The 18600-nt window shown below is 47.0% G+C and overlaps 1 protein-coding gene across 1 annotated transcript in view; it reads right to left on the bottom strand.

Annotated features, from left to right (window-relative positions):
- Positions 1–18600, bottom strand: part of LOC135873116 (uncharacterized) — a 47546-nt gene that overhangs the window by 9777 nt on the left and 19169 nt on the right. Inside the window, 10 exon segments of the mRNA XM_065397597.1 lie at positions 851–1022; positions 5427–5515; positions 7419–7585; positions 8738–8875; positions 9701–9815; positions 12736–12864; positions 13797–13891; positions 16026–16092; positions 17089–17180; positions 17183–17282. Coding sequence (XP_065253669.1) covers positions 851–1022; positions 5427–5515; positions 7419–7585; positions 8738–8875; positions 9701–9815; positions 12736–12864; positions 13797–13891; positions 16026–16092; positions 17089–17180; positions 17183–17282 — 1164 coding nt within the window.

Genomic DNA, 18600 nt, shown 5'->3' with positions numbered 1-18600 from the left:
TCTCATAGGTTTGTTTGCTCAGTGGTCAGAGGATTAGCAACTTGCCAGCAGCCGAAGGACTATATCTAATTTGTATTAATGGTGCAAATTGTTACTGCCCTCAGTAATAAAAAGATGGATGCCAGAAAAGCCATAGGTAGAAGGATGGTCTTGTGGTTAAGCACTGGGCTGGGAGCGGGTAAATCTTGGTTCCATTCCCAGCTGTGCCACAGACTCACTGTGACCTTGGGAAAGTCACTTAATCTCTGTGCCTCCCATCCCCCATTTGTAATACAAGAACAGTGCTTCCCCACCTCAGTGAGGAGATGGGAGGTTACATTCATTTGTGTTTTGGAAGCAGTTGGACATTGCAGAGGGGCTATAGAAGTTTCTAGATATTTAAGTCCCAGCATACGATGCTCTACTTTGATCACTGGGCCATCTCCTAGAACTGTGTGCCAGTGGGCTGCGGTTCGGCCAGCCCATATATAATAAGCATATTGTCTGAGCTATCCATTGTGTTGCCGAAGTGGTGGCTGAGCAGGGCTGTTGAAAGGAGTTTGGTTCAACTCTCTGGGCTGGAGGAACAGCTGGTTGGCGTCTACACTACGAAGATGGGAGGAAGAAATATAAGCTTTTTCAGGAAGGTGCAACCCAAGCTGTTTAGGCACCCTGATTTTGTTGTTGTTGTTGTTGTTGTTGTTGCTTTCTGGGAGGTGCAGTACCAGATATTGGCTGTGTGGCATTGGGGGATTGACAGTGTGGGGTGGAAATCTGAAGTCATGTTGCACTTCAGGTGAGGTTGGAAGGGGGAGGTAACATCTGCTAGAGCTCTAGAGCATGAGCTCTAATTCATCTTCCACATCTTCACCTCTGGCCAGCTCCTAGCCTTGACCTGCTCCAGGTTCACGCTGACAGTGCTGATCTCCTGGGAGATGGGCTCGTATGAACGGAGGGAGAGGCAGGCAGCGAGCAGGCCCATCCGGACGCAGGTATCTGTGTCATGCCCAGCAAGTAGCCCAGCGATTATCCCTGCCATTAAACTGGAACGAGAAAGAAAACGCAGCTTTGGACACTGGGGAATGGTTTTGATTCTGCAGACCTTGCCATCCCAAAGAGAGACTGAAGTGTCTCTACTCACAAAACAAAGCTAAGAGCCAAGGGTCCCTACAGCAACTCAACCTACAAGCAACAGAAACTGGGATGGGGGAGATGAGGGTCTAACAAGGGGTTTGGGTATCCCTAAGGAAGACTGAAAGTCTCCTCTCTTGTCGTGTCCCAACCTCAGGACGCTGGGTCACAGACATTATCCTTTTAATGGCGATGGGTATCATGTCCTGGAGATGTTCCTTCCCGGGTTCGTGACAAGACTTTAAAACAGTGAGTGCCCCCTCATTTTATACTGTCCCGGCATGCCACTGCCTTTGGAAATAGAGTTGCCAACCCTCCAGGATTATCCTGGAGTCTCCAAAAATTAAAGATTAACCTTTAATTAAAGATTATGTCATGAGATGAAACCTCCAGGAATATGTCCAACCAAAATTAGCAGCCCTATTTGGGAGGTTAGTCAGTGCTGCATGGCTACTCAGTACAGACATGACCAGTAGAGCTCAGAATATGTAGCACAGGTGCTGGAACTGGGGGTGCTCCCGCACCCTCTGGCTTGAAGTGGTTTCCATCATATACAGGGTTTACAGTTTGGTTTAGTGGCTCTCAGCACCCCCACTATACAAATTGTTCCAGCGCCCCGATATGTAGCTCACTACTGAGCCTCAGTGCCTTAATTTAAGAAGCTCCCAGTACCATTGGGATGTGAAAAAGAGAGACAGAACTTCCTTTAGAGACTCTGAGTGATGTTTCTTACCATAACAGAGGAGTTAACAGGAGATTCCTTCCTTTGTCACGCGCACATCTGGCTACTCCCAGTCTCCTGGGGCAGAGTGCACTGCCTGTGAGATGTTTGTGAAATTGTTTTTAATTTTCTGAGACAAGGTGGGTGAGGTAATATCTTTTATTAGACCAACCTCGGTTTGTGAAGAGACAAGCTTTGGAGTTACACAGACCTCTTCTTCAGATCTGGGAAAGGTACTCCCAGCATCACAGCTAAGTACAAGGTGGAACAGACTGCTTAGTGTAAGGAGTTACCACATGTTGCAAGAGACCATTCAAGATCTCCCCCTCCCCACCCCCCCGTAGGCATTTAACAATGGGGGTGGGGAATAGTTAGGCTAAAGATAGGGAATTGTTGGAAGATGGGGGAAGGGAGTATGAGCTTCTAAGCTGCCTGACTTGCTGGTGGCTGGTTCTATTGACTTCTGCTGCTGCATGTGGGGCATTCTGTGTGATGTATTCAAGTTCTATCAAGGGCATCTGGGTATATGGATAGAAGCCTCTTTCTAGCATTTGTACACATCTAAATAAATAAGTACCGAGACAGAGGAAACAGCAGTGAAGACGAGGAAGAAGGGAAAAGGGAAAGACGAGGAAGAGAGAAGGTGATGGAGATCATAAGAGGAAAAAAGGGGTGGTGACGTGAAGGAAATGGAGAGTGGGGAAGATGAATGGGAAGTCCTAGGAGAATGGAGGAGATATTTAAAAAAAGCAGAGAGATAGCACTAATATCAGGGGAAGGGCTTAGGGCTCTAAAACAGAGCTCCTATGTTTGCAGAGGGAGGAAGTCCTCTACAGATAAAGTAGTCCTGTCAACTTTCAGCCAACGGTTCATCTAAGGTCTCTGCAGGCCTCATCTGCCTGGTAAAGGCAACAGCAGCTGCAGGTGGCATCTAGCACTAGGGCCTCATCGGGTCTGGGGAGCTACACTTAGCTACCCTTGCCCTGTGCAGGCAAGCACTCTATCTGGTAGCTATGGGCCAGCAGAGATTTACACTCAGTACCAGCCTCTGGAGAGCGGCTACTGCTAAGAGCTTCCAGGTGCTTCTCACTACATCCTAGGGGATGGGAAGGAAAAACTTCCATTTCTCACTTAGACGAATTACCTCATTTCTGCTTAACAAAAGGCACAGAACACTGTGGTTTGTGATGACCTTTCAATCTCTCAACAGCTCCTGAGACTTGGAATGAATATTTGGGGGGTGGGGATTATTCCTTAGCAGTGCTGTGTATGTGCACGCACTGTTATGTTGTCACAGCAACCAGGGTGCAGGGCGCAAACAGCTTCCACAAACTGACAGCAGACCCAGCCATCTGGGCAGGGATTCCAAGAGAACCTTAAGATACAAATGAGCTGCACGCTCCTCTTGAGCCAGTGCCCCTACCTACACCATTCCCTCCCGTGCCTCCTGCTGGGAGAGACTGAGACTAGAGTAGCTCTGAGCACCTTCCCCAAGTCAGAGCTTTGGCACCATTAACTACAGCACAGTGAACCTTGCTGTATCCCAGCACAGAATTTGGAAGGTGAAACTAATTGAGACACGAATGTGTTGGCAACTTTTGGTTAGATTCCATTGTTCAATCCCTTGAAACTGTTCACCGCCACCCTGTACGCTTTGGTTTCTCAGCACATATAGCCTGTGTGAGCATTGGTCTTAAAGGCCTGGCAACAAGGAGTCTGTTCTTGCACCCAGCACTGTATGGAACAGAGGCTTTCTGCAGAGCGAAGGAACAGCCATTAGACAGCAGGAGAAGGAAATTACCATAGAAACTAGAAGATCATGAGAAATGCCAAATGGACTCAGAGAAACTGAGCTTCATGAGAGCAGATCAGTTTAACTTTAATAGGACTACAGTAATACAGATACTAATGGGCCTGAACTTTCAGGGTCCTCTAGGAAGCAAAAGCTAGGTGTCATCAGACATATCATGGACAATGTCTGGCAGGGGAGCAGCTTAAAGCAAATAGGAAGTTTAGGTAAATTTTAAAAGAGAGCAAATGATAAGATATTAGGCCACTTATAACAATTATTCTGGAGGAGGTTAGGTCATTGTTCAACGTATCGTGCCCAGTTGTGGTCACCCCACCTTCAAGATGTGGCTGAGATTGAAAAAGTCTAGAGAAACGCAATGCTGAGGGATAAAGATATGGCAGGATTTACATACGAGGAGTGATCAGAAACATTGTGATTATTTAGTCTGGAAAGGATAAAGTAGAGGAGAGTTGACTGAAGTACTCAGAATTACTAAGGTTCCCACGAAACTAACCAGTCCCTTTTTATGCTGTCCGCCAGCATGAGAAAGTGGGAGGCTAATCACTCCTTTAAAATTAGTGGCAAATAAATGTGGAAAAATCTGCCTCATACAGACTTCCCAGACAGTTCACTGCAGTAAAATATCAGTCATTGCAGTTTATGAAAAAAGGTCTGGATAATTATGACTGTATCACACATAGTTATACAAGACAAGGAGGATAATAAAGATGTAAGTTGATCACTATGGGGTCAGTAAGTAATGCCTGTCCCCTCCGACCCCAATGTACAGCATTGCATCAATGATTAGGTAAGGTATGGTGAGAACTCAAAGCATAAGGTACCAGCTACTCCCACAGGCAGAACACTGGACTTGATGAACTGAACTTGTATGGTTTCAGAGTAGCAGCTGTGTTAGTCTGTATCCACACACACACAAAAAACAGGAGTACTTGTGCCACAAGTACTCCTGTTCTTTTTTTGACTTGTATGGCAACTCCTGCCTTTAAGACACTTCCTGGCTCTGGTGGGTCCCACTTTTAGCAAACCTTACAATGAAGGTTAAGTCTCACTTCCACTGTAGAGAAACTAATTCAGCTTTGTCTTAAGGTAGTTTACTTTATTTTGACTACTGCCATGGTACTTCAATAGCCAATAAACTTCAAGAAGTTTGGCAGCCCAGCCCAGAGTAATTCAGAACTTGTAGCTGTACTGCTGGGACCTAGAATGCTGTAGCATATGTTCAAGCCAGTTCTGGGAAAAGGAGGATGAGTGGCTAGACTGGCTTCAATAGACATTAAGCTGTTATGGGCAAATTCTTAGTACACATTGTGGGGAATTATGTTCCTTACTCCTTATCGGGTGGATTTAGTGTCAGGGCTGGCTCCAGGTTTTCTGCCGCCCCAAGCAGCGGGGGAAAAAAGCGCCAATCGGTGGCACTTCAGCGGCAGCTCAATCGCGCCGCTCCATTCTTCGGCGGCAATTTGGCGGTGGGTCCTTCACTCCCTCTCTTCCTCTTCGGCGGCACTTCGGCGGCAGCTCAAAGAGGAAGAGAGGGACTGAGGGACCCGCCGCCGAATTGCTGCTGAAGACCCGGACGTGCCGCCCCAATAGCAGACAGAGTGCTGCCCCAAGCACCTGCTTCCTTAGCTAGTGCCTGGAGCCGGCCCTGTTTAGTGTTAATTCCCAAGTATCAGAGTGAAATCTGTCTTCATGGTAGTGTTAAAAATTCCAGATTGGAATTCAGCTGCAGAAAATAAAGGAATCCCATAACTGCATCTTTTCTCTGGGTAATTAGTAATATACCTGTCACCCGCTCCTGAGACATTCACTATCTCTTCCCTGGAGATGGGGATTGCTGGGTAGTGGGTGGCACACAGCTCGCCTGCAGCATTCTGTAGAGAGGGAGAGGAGGAGTGGCATTACTGGGAACTCACCGAAGTCTAGAAGCAATATTTGGACCTGGCTGATCTTGCCCACAGCTGCCTCAATACTTAGAATCCAAATACTATTTCTTTACATTTTGAATCACATTAACTTTGCCTATGTTTGCACCCTTTTGGGGTTCGCTTTCCACCAAGATTTGCGCAACTAAGTTTTACTAGCATGTAGGTCCATGGAGAATGTGTTTCAAACTTGCATTCTTAATTACTGAGGGGAAAGCACATTTTAAATGATCACTTTCTGTGATCACTCCACAGATATGAAACACTGTATGGTAGGATGGCCCTTCCTGCAGTGCCCTCCTATGGCAAGCTACAGCATGACTGAGGCACCTGCCTCAGTTTCCCTTTCAGAATCCCCAGTAACTCCTTGCAAGCTTACCCTCCAGTCCTTTGATGTGGTTTATTACCAAAAACATATTTCAAATAATCCAAAACAAAAAGTACAAAACATAGTCCATTTCTCACATCCCAGTACATAGAGTCTTTAAAAATCCAACAACATGCCACCCCAAATACTACACTCCAGAATTTTCCACAACTAGACTTCTTGTCAGTCCTCCTCTGTCCTTCTGCCAAGACAGCCACCCCAGCCCTTCCAGCAAGAGTAAGCCCTACTCTCCCCAGCAGGAACCCCCAGAGCCTTACCAGGGGAGCATCCCTCACTCCCCCTGGCCCTCTCGCTGCTTCCCTGGGGCCAGCTCTCCAGTGTGAAGTGGGGTAAGCCCTGATGCTATTCCCATCTTCAGCCCTCTCTAATGCCCTGGGCTGCAGCTTAGACGTCAGCAGGCAACTCCCACTGCTGCTTTCTGGCCTTCAGCCTTGGTCCTCTGGCTTAGGGACACATGCCAGCCACCAAACCCCTCTTGCTGCTCTCCTGTCTTTAGCCTTTTCCCAGGAACCAACTACAGCTTCCTTGCAGGACCTTCCACCACTCCCCTGGTGTGTGGAAGCTCTCACCTGCCCTTTTCCTGACTGATTCAGTCTGTGCTCTAAGACCGCTTTCACTCACCGAGTCTCCTTCCTCTTTCAGATTCTCCTGGATCCTTTATAGTTAGGGCCCTATCAAATTCATGGTCCATTTTGGTCAATTTCACGGTCATAGGATTTAAAAAATCGTAAGTTTCATGATTTCAGCTACTTAAATCTGAAATTTCATAATGTTGTAATTGTAGGGGTCAAGGAGCTGTGGGGGAGGGGGGTCACAACGTTATTGTAGGATGGGTTGCGGTACTGCTACCCTTACTTCTGCGCTGCTGGTGGCGAGGCACTGCCTTCAGAGCTGGGCGCTTGGCCAACAGCCGCTACTCTCCAGCCACCCACCTCTGAAGGCAGTGCAGAAGTAAGGGTGGCAATGCTATGACCCCCCCTAAAATAACATTGCGATCCCCTGCAGCTCTCTTTTGGGCAAGACCCCCAGTTTGAGAACACTGGTCTCCCCTGTGAAATCTGCATACTATAGGGTAAAAGCACACAAAAGACCAGATTTCACAGCGGGAGAGCAGATTTCCCGGTCCGTGATGCGTTTTTCATGGCCGTGAATTTGGTAGGGCACTATTTATAAGTCCTAAGTACTGCCTCGGCCTCTCAACTGGCCAAACTGAGAGCACTTGCTCTGGCACAGTGGACCTGGACCTGCCTCCTTTGCCACCCTGTGACACACAGTGGCATAGGAAAGGAAGGCTCAATTTCCATTATTAATCTTCAGAGCCGTCCAGTCCTCCAGGGACAGGTAAATGTATAGCAGCATCAACCTTGGTGAGAGAGGCTTGAAGAGTCACTACTATGCCAGTGCTCCCAGGCACAAGGGAATGAGAACTCCTTGCCACTCAGTTGGTCTTCCTGAGCTCCCTACCTGTTTGCGAGTTCCAGGGCACAGCGAGACACTTCCTTCCATTCTCCTGCCGCACAAGAGGACTCCATGCATGCCGAGTGTCACCACCACACAATGCAGTTGTGTCAGCAAGGGGTGGGTTAGGGTCATCGCAGTCCTGACAACATCGTCCAGCCTGGACGGCAGCTCTTTAGACAGCAATGGAAGAAAAGCCGCGACATCACTTCAGACCACAAAACTGCTGACTTGAGCTTTCCATGTCAGGGGATGTTGGCCTATTTGTGAGTGGTTTTCAAAGTCTAGCCGGGAGTTTACAATGCTCATGGAAAATGCTGACAGCATAGGCCAGAGGCAGCCGCAGAGCTGACATACTGTGCAAACTTCCCACTCACAGCTCCACTATGTGCTTCTCACTCCTGACCTGCAACCCTCCCCATACCTGCTATTCCAATCCTGGGCTTCCACACAGCCCCTCCAGTGCAGCTCCATTCCGAAACGAGGGTGCCACCTCTCATGAGTTTACACCTGTGTATGTGCACAGGGGCACAAAATAACTGTGTCATGTTGTCGGTATCTTAATGCCATTGTGTTGGTGTCAGCATAGGGCGATGTTTCATCTCCTATAGAGACAGCGTCACAGTCTGAAGACAAATACCGTCATACTGTGATGCTTCACTGGGGCATCTGAAATAAACTAGTGATCCTCTTTCCTTGGGCTTGTAGCGTGCATGACAAAAACAGTGACTCAAACTCTAGGATATGTAGCAACCCCAAACCTAGAGCACTCTCTGCTGGACTAGTTTTTTGCCTTATCTGAATCAAGTTTTAGAACTTATGGAGATTTTGTGAGGTGGTCCAGGTGCCTCATTAGTTAACCAGAGTCTTTAGGTTCAGTGCATTTGTTTTAACACACCCAAAAACCAAAAAGGGACTGAAATAGAAATTAATTCAAATACAAGTCTGTGTACTAACCCTAGAAAATCCATGTTCTTTCAGAACACAACCAGTGGTCACCAGCTCCTCTGCTTCAGTGAACTGCAGCTTCTAAGCTAGTTCATCACGCCCCTGCCCAAAGCTGGCCTTCCCTGATTCTTGGGCTTTGTAAAATCTCCAGCTGCTGTAGCTGTTTTGGTAACCAAAGTTAACTCTTCTGGAGGCAGCACTATGACAAACAGCTCTGCTGCTTCTAGAAGTGCTGGTTCGGCACAGCGAGGGACTTGCGGTCAGTGGGAGCAGTCAGTCTGAAATGGCGGCAGGGGTGGGGAAAACGCAGCTCCCTATGCAGTGTCAAGGTTAATCTGAAAGTATTTCTCTCTCGTTACCACTTCACTGTACTGTACCTGCCAGCACAGGGTGCCCGAGGGTCCGATTTATTGCCCTTAGTTCTCGCAGATTGGGGGAGATGTAGGTCAGCGCTTTCCAGCTGTCTGAAAGGAATGGCTTAGAAGCCTTGTTCTCATCTGTTGGCTCATAGCACACTTCAAAAAAACATTGTAGTTGGTTAGCTGGTGTAACAATCTCTCGGCTTCAGGACAGACAGCTATTTGGAATGCTCATTGTGATTTTTACAGTGTTTGGTATCTACACTTTATTATAGCCAGGAAAGGATACGCTATCTTCAATCTCCCTTTCTACTGCAACAGTAATGATTAAACTGCTTCTGGCTCTGGGGTGATGCGATGAGAGGCACAGTCAGGAATGGGCATTTAGTTCGATAGACAGGCCAGTGAGCCAGCCAGCCAGCAGGAACTATCTTTGTAGTCTCTGCTCTCTGGCTGTCTCTAGAGAACTGTCTCCCCCTGCAGAGCTTACTTCTGAAGAAGGCGGGGAACAATTCTGAAGTCTTAAGATGGGTTGTGAAGAGTTTTCAGCAAACCAAGATTTTCACAGGGAGCGGGGGCGGCAAATGGTTTTTAAAAATAGGTAAGTTAAAATGTATTGCTTTGCTGAATGCCACAAGCCATGGGGGGCATACAGCATACAAGTCTGTGCCTGCCTCAGCTTTCAGCTTAGCTTTTCAGTTCACCTTTACCCTTTGCTGGGCTGTAGATGTTACCCTGATAGAAATCTGATGTAGCTGCAGAATAAGAAAAACTAAGAATATATGAAAACATATTTCATATATTTTAAAAAAACATGGGGAAAGAGGGGAATAACTTGATGCAAGATAGTGTTGGTGCCTTCAACTCTCAGTCTCTCACTGAAGTTAGCAGGAGCAGAGGGTGCTCAGCACCTTGCGGGCCATGTTTCAGAACACACAGGATTATGCCCCAAGGGGTCCACTCGCAGTGAGTTCTCCTTACCTGCTATCTGGTGCTCTTTAGCAATTTCACAGACGTACTGAATGGTGGCAACTGGCACGTTCCCATCAATACATACCAGTGGGGCCAAGCACAGACTCTCCTTGAACTTGGACACCTAGTGAAAATACAGAACATAGAACAGGGGCAGCTTGATCCAGCTTGACTCAACTGGACAAGAATGAGATATGCGAACCTAGCACATCTCGCTGATAGACTCAGGTGGCTAGGATGTATTTGCAATATCAATTTTTGTGGAAACTCTTAGACGCAGGCTTGACGTGAACCAAGAGCATTTTCCAAGAGAAAACAGGTCTTGCAGGTTCTCAATTTTTTTCCTTCTCTTTCCCATCCTCCACTATCAAGCCTTGTACCAGACTAGCCTGTCCTCCTCACAGAGGAAGGTTGCTGGTGGCTCCCCCTCAAGATCTTTACTGCTGCTCCTATAGCAACTGAAGGTCTCTAGTGAGCAAAATGAGATGCTTCCTCCCCTTTGAGTTCCAGTGGGGTGCCTCTACAGAGCTCCTAATCTCAGCTAGACCAGGGAGCAAGGGACCAAATCTCATTCTCAGATCCCCATGTCTCAGTCCATTGCAGTACCAACACTAAATTGCAGGACTATCTTGGAGAGGAGCCATTAAAACTTACAACATGTCTCATGGTCAAGCTAGAATGATTAGAGAGGGCAGTTTATTCAGACCCTTGAAAATATTTTATTTCAATGGCAGTTAGACACCTAAATACCTTTTGAGATCTGGCCCTTTTTCAATAACTGTTCTAAACCAAAACAATAGAAATAACAGGCCACATTCAGACCTGATATAAACAAATGCGCCAGGTCTGAATTCAGCCCAACATGTTTTCCTCATCTCTCTGAAACCTTGTGACGGTATAAATAGAAGATATGAGTACAAAGGTGACAAAAGACTGATTTGAGTTAGAAGAGGACATCCCAACATATAATGGTGACACAGCCATCAGTCTAGCCCCAAATTCCTTTATCATAATGAGTACCTGCCACCCAGGAAATCCTACCAAATGCACTACCTGCATATGAAGCCTGTGCTGAAAGTCAGAAGGAAAAGAGGTTCGCATTTAACCCATTTGGGGAGAGGAGCTAGCTAGAAATTGCCTACACACTATGAAGGCCAAGGAGAAACCACCAAAACCAGATGAACTTTCTAGCCAATCAGAAGTGGGGTGCCTAAAGTTAGGCTCCAAATGCCATATTTAGCCAATGGGAGCCTCTGGGTGCTCACTACCTTGGAAAGTCAGACCACTTTTTAGGGGCCTAAATATGGACACAGGAGCCTAACTTTAAGCACTGTCTTAAGCCTTTGAGCTCCTGTGTGTTACACTGAACATATCCCACTCACAGGCCTTCAAACTCCCATATTCATACTTAACCTTCTATATTCCTGGGTCTTCAAATCATTCCCCTTCTCTCTGTGTTTGTGTCTATTACTCCATTTGCAGGCCTTCAAATGCCCCCAATTTTTTATGCATAACCTGTTAACTGGCCTTTAAACATCCGTTCAGGGAATCTTATTTCCCCTCTGTCTTTATCTCTTAGGTCTGAGGCCTCACCTCAGTGCAATCTTTCCCTCCAGTGAGAACTGAATTGAGATTCTCTTCAGCATGCATCATCTCTGCTGCTCCCTAATTACCCAAAGGGGTCACAGGTGTGAGATCAAGCTTTCCCTGTCCCAGAGGCTGAAGATATTGTCTCTACAGTACTTCCAGATCTTGACCACCTGGGGGTGAATGGCAGCAGAGAGCAGAGGGACTGATCACTTACGTAAGCAGCCCAGCATTTCTTGTTACTTAGCTAGAAATATTAAGGTACAACATTTTAGCAAACGCTTCCTATCACAGTAGCCATCTCCCACAACCCTGGCATCCCTGAGGCAAACGTACAGAATTCAGAGACACTGCGGTAATGTGTGTCCCAGCCCTGCTGTGGCTCTTGGTGGCTGGCGTGACAACACGTTGCACAAATGGCTGCCACGTGCCATAGACTTCCATCCCTACTCCAGCAGTCTCTCTCTCTCTCTCACATGTCTCTGCTAAATTTCCTTGAAGTAAACATCACCACAATGCAGCTTTCATCAGTAGCTAGGCTCAGAGTTTCCATTGGTTATTTTGCAAAGCTCGTGAGGATTAACCCATCAAGTAAAGGTTTTGTTTTCCTGTCTGATGGCAAGGGGTAGGGAGGGGAAGGGTGGAGATGGAAGTGGGAGCAGTGACCACTTTTTTCCCCTATGAATTCTGAACCTCCTGGGGGCCCTGCTGCTAAGTAAATTACACTTGCCTTCCAAATCACCATCAGTTGTTAAGTACAGGCTCTTGTTTTGTCAACAGTGGAATTAGTGGGGGAAGCGGGTAGGGCTGTGGGGGTTTGTTTGAATCAACATCACTTCCATTAATGTCCTGAAACCTTCCCTAACCACCAGGCTGAGAAGCAGAATCTGTTTAGCTGTGTTTAAATAGCTCAGCATGTAGAAACAGAGAGGATGGGGGAGTAGAGAGAAGGTGATGGGACAGGAAAATGGGCTTTCGGGGCTCTATCCATGCTACCTATTTTGGTTTCCAAAGGAGAAACACTATCTCCAGGTCGGTGGGCATGAAGTTACTGGGGGCTCAAAGGGGCCTAGAGAAATAGGCTGCCTTGGATTAGTTTTCGAGAAGTCGGTGGCATAGACTTTGTGGATAGGGCAGCATTGATGACCCTCAGTTGGGCAAAGAATGTTTTCCGTTTCCATGTGGCTAGCTGGAAATAAGTAGCTTTGGCTGACCAGCGTTTTGCTGCAGTGCCATTTCACGGACCCAAGTCTGAGGCTACCCTTAGGCTTCCACAGGTGGATGCTGCTTTCAGTATGCCGCACTTGCAATGTGTAATGATGTTATCTAGGCATCCTCCACCCACAAGCGCACGCGCGCGCACATTATCTTGCACACGTGCACTAGATGCTTGCTGCTGTCACACATCCAGGCTCCTCCTCATGAATAAAGGAGTATAGGTCAGAGGGCGTCCTTACGTATTGCTCTGTTATCTGCTGGTGGATGTCCATGTCTCCCAAGCCAAGGCTGAGCTCCCCGCTGCCTGTAATCACTGCACAGTAGGTAGCTGTACTGTGCCCCGCAAGCTGAAGGACTCCTGACATGTCCTAAAACAGGAGGAAGAGTCATAAATGGAGTAAATTTCCCTTCTCTGCCACACTCAGCTGACTTCAGGTTTCGCTTCCCCCAGCAGACAGCTTCGTGGCAGCCCACCTATCTGTTCTCGGTTCCACTTCCTCCCTATCTTGAGCTGAGCAACATCAGTGAGGAACCCCATAATACCCAATGTGGACAGTACTGGTTGGTGGTTTGTTTTTAATGGATGTAAGGCACCCAGGCTCCATGGAGATGGGTGCCTAATACATTATTTAGTAAACGGAAGTGACAGATTTCTCCAATAGAGTTTGGTAGAGCCCTGCTCCCACCTCTTTCTGATGCTCTGCCTGAGGAAGGAAGGGGGTCTCTGATTTCTGGTGTTTATATGGATGATCAGCCAGACACATCCCACTGATGCACAATAAGGTTAGTGGGTTGAAGAAAGCCAGCTAGTTCCCTCCCAGTCCTGGCAGTTTTGGTCCAATGTTCTAATGCAAGCACCATTGAGCTATTATCCCAGGTACAGGGCTGGCTCCAGGCACCAGCAAAGGAAGCAGGTGCTTGGGGCGGCACGTCCGGGTCTTCAGCGGCAATTCGGCGGCGGGTCCCTCACTCCCTCTTGGAGGGAAGGGCCCGCTGCCGAATTGCCGCTGAAGAATGAAGTGGTGCGGTAGAGCTGCCGCCAAAGTGCCGCCGATCGCGGCTTTATTTATTTATATATTTTTTTGGCTTCGCTGCTTGGGGCGGCAAAAAAGCTGGAGCCGGCCCTGCCCAGATAGATTTGTTCTGCCTGCATTCAGGAGAATGATGGCACAGGTTAGAGAGCTGTGTACATTTGGATGATGATAGGGGATTATACACATGCAACTCTGGGGTTTCTGTACACCAAAGAAGTTCAATTATCATCTCTGTTCCTCTGGGGAACTGTCATTGCATGACCTACCATGTGGCGGCAGTAACGCAAGATGGACTCTGAATGTTCATCCTTCCCCAGAGCTGAGATAAAGAGAGGGGTCTTCCCAAGACGGCTTAAACAATCTAAAAACAAATGGCAAGGGAGCAAGATTATAATCCCAGCAGAGGACCGCATGCTTGAGCGCAAATTCCAACCTGTGAAGGGTGAAATCTTTGAACATTTGTAGGAAGGTCCTTCTTGGAAAAACTGGTGCCCTTCTCCCCACCCACGAGTCCCTTGCTAGTACGTCTTCAGCAGAACTGTCTATCAGGGCTCCCTGTGGCTACCCATCAGTCTGTCTGGCATGGGAAAAAGACAAGTTGATATGCTGGTCTTCTGCCACAGAAACTACTGGCTGTGTAGCTAGTTTGAATTGGTAATGGGGGAAGTGGAGAGGTGGGCAAGGAAGAAACACCCCCAATCAACACCTTTCTTCCTTGGGATCCCACCTGCAGAAGTGCAACCCAGAGTCCCCCCCTATCATTTCTATGCATGGATTCTGTGAATACGTCTACACTGCATTTTGTCTACACTCCAAGCCTGGGTCGACAGACTCGGAATAGTGCTCTAAAAATGACTGTGTAGACAGCACTTTGAAGATGTGGCTTGGATTCTGAAGCCTATGGAAGGGGATGGGCTTCAGAACCCAAGTTCCAGCCTGAGCTGCACCTTCAGAGCGCTTTCTACACAGCTATTTTTAGAGCACTAGCGCAAGCCCCGCTAACCTGAATCTATCAACTCAGTCTGGGAGACTCGCTCCAAAATGCTGTGTAGACATACCCTATCACCACTAGGCTTCCCACTCCACTGCTCCAGCTGTACCTTGGACAAGAACTGACTCCTAGTGGAGAATGAGTTTCCCAAATTATCACAAATATTTCACTGGCATGGAGGGGTTTTTTTAAGCCCATCCGTTCCTTGCTCTGAGGTGATGGCAGATTCACATTAGCAAGATTTGGGGACTGACCTCAAAGCTTAACTCCAGGGTTCACAGATTCCAAGGCCAGAAGGAACCACTGTGATCATCTAGTCTGACCTCCAGTATAACACAGGCCAGAGAACTTCCCCAAAATAATTCCTAGAGCAGATCTTTTAGAAAAACATCCAATCTTGATTACAGTCTGTAAGTACCTATGTGGGGAACAAATATTTGGTAATGGGCTCTTCAATCTAGCAGAGAAAGGTCTAACAGGATCCAATGGTCGGAAGTTGAAGCTAGACAAATTCAGACTGGAAATAAGGCATAAATGTTTAGCAGTGAGGGTAATTAACAATTGGAACAACTTACCAAAGGTTATGGTGGATTCTCCACCACTGACAATTTTTAAATCAAGTCACCCCTTAACCTTCTCTTTGATAAGTTAAATAGATTGAGCTTGTTGAGTCTATCACTATAAGGCACATTTTCTAATCCTTTAATCATTCTCGTGGTTCTTCTCTGAACTGTCTCCAATTTATCGACATACTTCTTGAACTGTGGACACCAAAACTTTGGACATAGTATTCCAGCAGCAGTCGAACTAATGCCAAATACGGAGGTGAAATAACTTCTCTGCTCCTACATGAGATACGTTAGGGTTTTTTCTTTAAACCTTCTCTCCTTTCCCTAAATAAACAAAATATCAAGCTCTGCTCATTATGGCACCGGTAATTCAAGTAGTCTAAACCTGAGCTATTGGAGTGGTGCCAATGACTTCGCAACACATATCTTATTATGTCCCCCTAATGATCACAGCCTTGAAGGTCGCTTTGTCTGCGTCTCCCACAAATATTTCCATGCTTGCCCCTTATGCGTGGAACGTCCTCCCTGAGTTAATCTCTAAAGCTACTGTGGCTCCTGTAGGAAGTCAGCTAACTAATGCTGACTAGGTTTGCAGCAGTTATCAGGGAAGACTGATGTTTGTTGGTTTAATTCTGATTTGGAGCCATTGCGCTGTGAAATAGTTACTGCATGTAATTGCAAGACCTTATTTTCATTACCCTTGCCTGCCTTCCAGCCCTCCCCTTCTATTTCTTGTAATGTCCACTTGTTGCGTCTGGTTTCCTAATAGATTGTAAGCTCTTCAGGGCAGGGACTGCATCCACTTGTGTGTTTGTACAGTGTCTAGCACTGTGGGGCTCTGATCCTGATTGGGGCTTAGTCACTCCTGCAATACAAACAATACACAATAAACCGTTACTTGCATGCCCCCACAAACAAAACCCACCACTAAGCACCTGCCAGGTTTCTCCCCACACCTCCGAAAGATTGGCTCACTTGCCCAGCGTTTGTCTGTCCGCCAGCCTGAAAGAGTAAATCGGAAGTTAGTAGAGTTGGGAAAGTTGAATAGAACAGAGAGAATTTCTCTGAATATGTTTAAAGTGAATTGAATGATTCTGAAATGGTAGGCTTGACACAGCTGTGGGGACCGACATCCTCTAGCTTCAGAACAGAAAACTGTGCAAGCTTTCTTATCCTACCCACCTGCTTCAACTCTGAGCAGAAAGAACCACTTCTGGGGGTAGGTCAGAGGGCAGTTCATGCTCCTAGTTCATTGAATATATTGGCCTTATGTGCTGAGATTACTTACAAGGATGCCAACTGTAGTGTTTTATGTGATCTGAACAGTTCTGTACTAAGACAGTGACCAACTCAGACTGGACTTGAACCACTGGCCCTCGGGCAAAAGACTCTGTATTCCATTACCAGACTCCAACCCATTCATACCCTCATTTCATACCCTCATTTAAGCAGTTTAGGAATATCCTTCTTAAATCATTTAATAGATAGTGTCGGATTAAACCTCTGCTTTACAATGTCTGCCTGTGCTGTGCATCCTTCTCTCTGTCCCCAGAAGTGTCTGCGTCACTATCTATATATCCTTTCCCCCTCCATTCTCTTCCTAAATGTCTCCGTCCTCATGAATGCCCTTCTGTTCCATCTGTCTGGCTGCTGCTTTCTCTCTCCTCCTGCCCATTCTTTCAACTTTCTCTTGCTTTCTTTAAAGTGCTCTGTTAGTGTGTCACACACATGGCCAGATTCTGGGCTGTGGAACAAACTCTGCTTTCCCCCACCAGTACATTACCTCACCTGGCTCCTGTTGAGATGCAGCAGCCCTAAATCCTCCAGCTAGAAACAGGACAGGCTGCTTGCCTCACCCCACCTGGCAGGTGAAAGATCTCTCTCAAGTCAGTTGGGGTGTCATCGCTTATTATCAACAAGTCCTAGAGCTCTTAGCGCAGGAACCAGAGAAACATGTGTCATAAATACACACAGGGCAGCTGTACTGATTTGTCTTACCTGTAAGGGGTTAATCAGTTCAATTAACCTAGTTGGCACCTGACCAGAAGGACCAATGGGGAAAGAAGATACTTTCAAATGGGGGGGGGAGCGGGGGAAGTTTTGCTTGTGCTCCCTTTGGTTGTTCCCTCTCTGGACGGAGAGAGGGTCCAGGCAGGAAAAACATCTCCTGGAAACATACCTGAAATGAGCATCTAAGATTACAAAAATTGTAAGTAAGGCAAGGAAATGCATTAGATTATCTTTTGTTTTAGTTTGTGAATTTTCCCTATGTTAAGAGGTAATTTCATTCCTGTTTTGTAACTGGAAAGCAGAGTCAGAGGGGAATCCTCTGTGTTTTAAATCTTTTTATTTACCCTGTAAAGTTACCTTCCATCCTGATTTTGCAGGTGTGATTCTTTTCCTTTTTTTTTTTTTAATAAAATTCTTCTTTTAAGAACCTGATTGATTTTCAGTGCCCTAAAAACCAAGGGGTTTGGTTTGTGCTCACATTGTAACCAATTTGTTAGTATACTATTCTCAAGCCTCCCCCAGGAAAGGGGGTGAATGGGCTTGGGGGAATATTTTGGGGAAACAGGGACTCCAAGTGGCCCTTTTTCCTGAATTTGTGTCTAAATCACTTGGTGGTGGCAGCAATACCATCCAAGGATAAGGAAAGGATTTGTGCCTTGGGGAAGTTTTAACCTAAGCTGGTAGAAATAAGCTTAGGGGGTCTTTCATGCGGGTCCCCACATCTGTACCCTAAAGTTCAGAGTGATGAGGGAACCCTAACAACACGTTTTCCTGTTCTTTCAGGGGAGGTCATGAGGATTATCATTGCTCTGGAAATCCCAGAGATTTCAAGGAGGGGCGGAATATTTTCCAAGCATACGTTTAAACACGGGTGCCGAGTGCCAAAATCCATCCCCAGCCAGCCCCCTGTAGGCGCCGGAGACGGGGGCAAAAGGGCCACTGCCCCCACCCCTTTTTAAAAACCTGAAATGCTCATAGGGCACGATTTAGGTGGAAGGGCAGTTGCCCACCGCCCAGTGATCCTGCATCCTGGGGAGCCCTGGCTGAGGTGCAGTGTAGCTTCCCTGGGTTGCAAATGAACTGCATCCCTTTCCCCCTGAGCTGGGAGGCCTGGCTACAGCTGGTGCACTAAGCTGACCCCAGGGTTGCTCCAGAACCCTGCCCTCACCCGGAGAGCCATGACTGACCTCCCCACGCTGAACCCCACGTGCCTGCAGCATCTGCAATCATTCGAATGTCTGACTTAACAGAACAAACTAGAAGGGTCATGCTTTCATAAATATTTCTACCAACTGTACTGTAGATCTAAGTGGGGAAACATTGTCTGCAAAGGCTCAGACAAAGAGGATGAACTGAAGGACTAATAGCCAGACTTTATGCAGCCCACAATGATGCAGAGACAGGCAGTTTGCTGCATATAAAAGTGAAATGAGCAATCGAGTTCCAGAAGATACACAGTCATCTTCATACCACCGTGTCTTTGCCACCTTAGAGAGAATT

This window comes from Emys orbicularis, chromosome 1 (genome assembly GCF_028017835.1).
Source record: "Emys orbicularis isolate rEmyOrb1 chromosome 1, rEmyOrb1.hap1, whole genome shotgun sequence".
In the NCBI taxonomy this organism is placed as follows: Eukaryota; Metazoa; Chordata; order Testudines; family Emydidae; genus Emys; species Emys orbicularis.
This window is presented reverse-complemented; position numbering and strand designations above follow the sequence as displayed.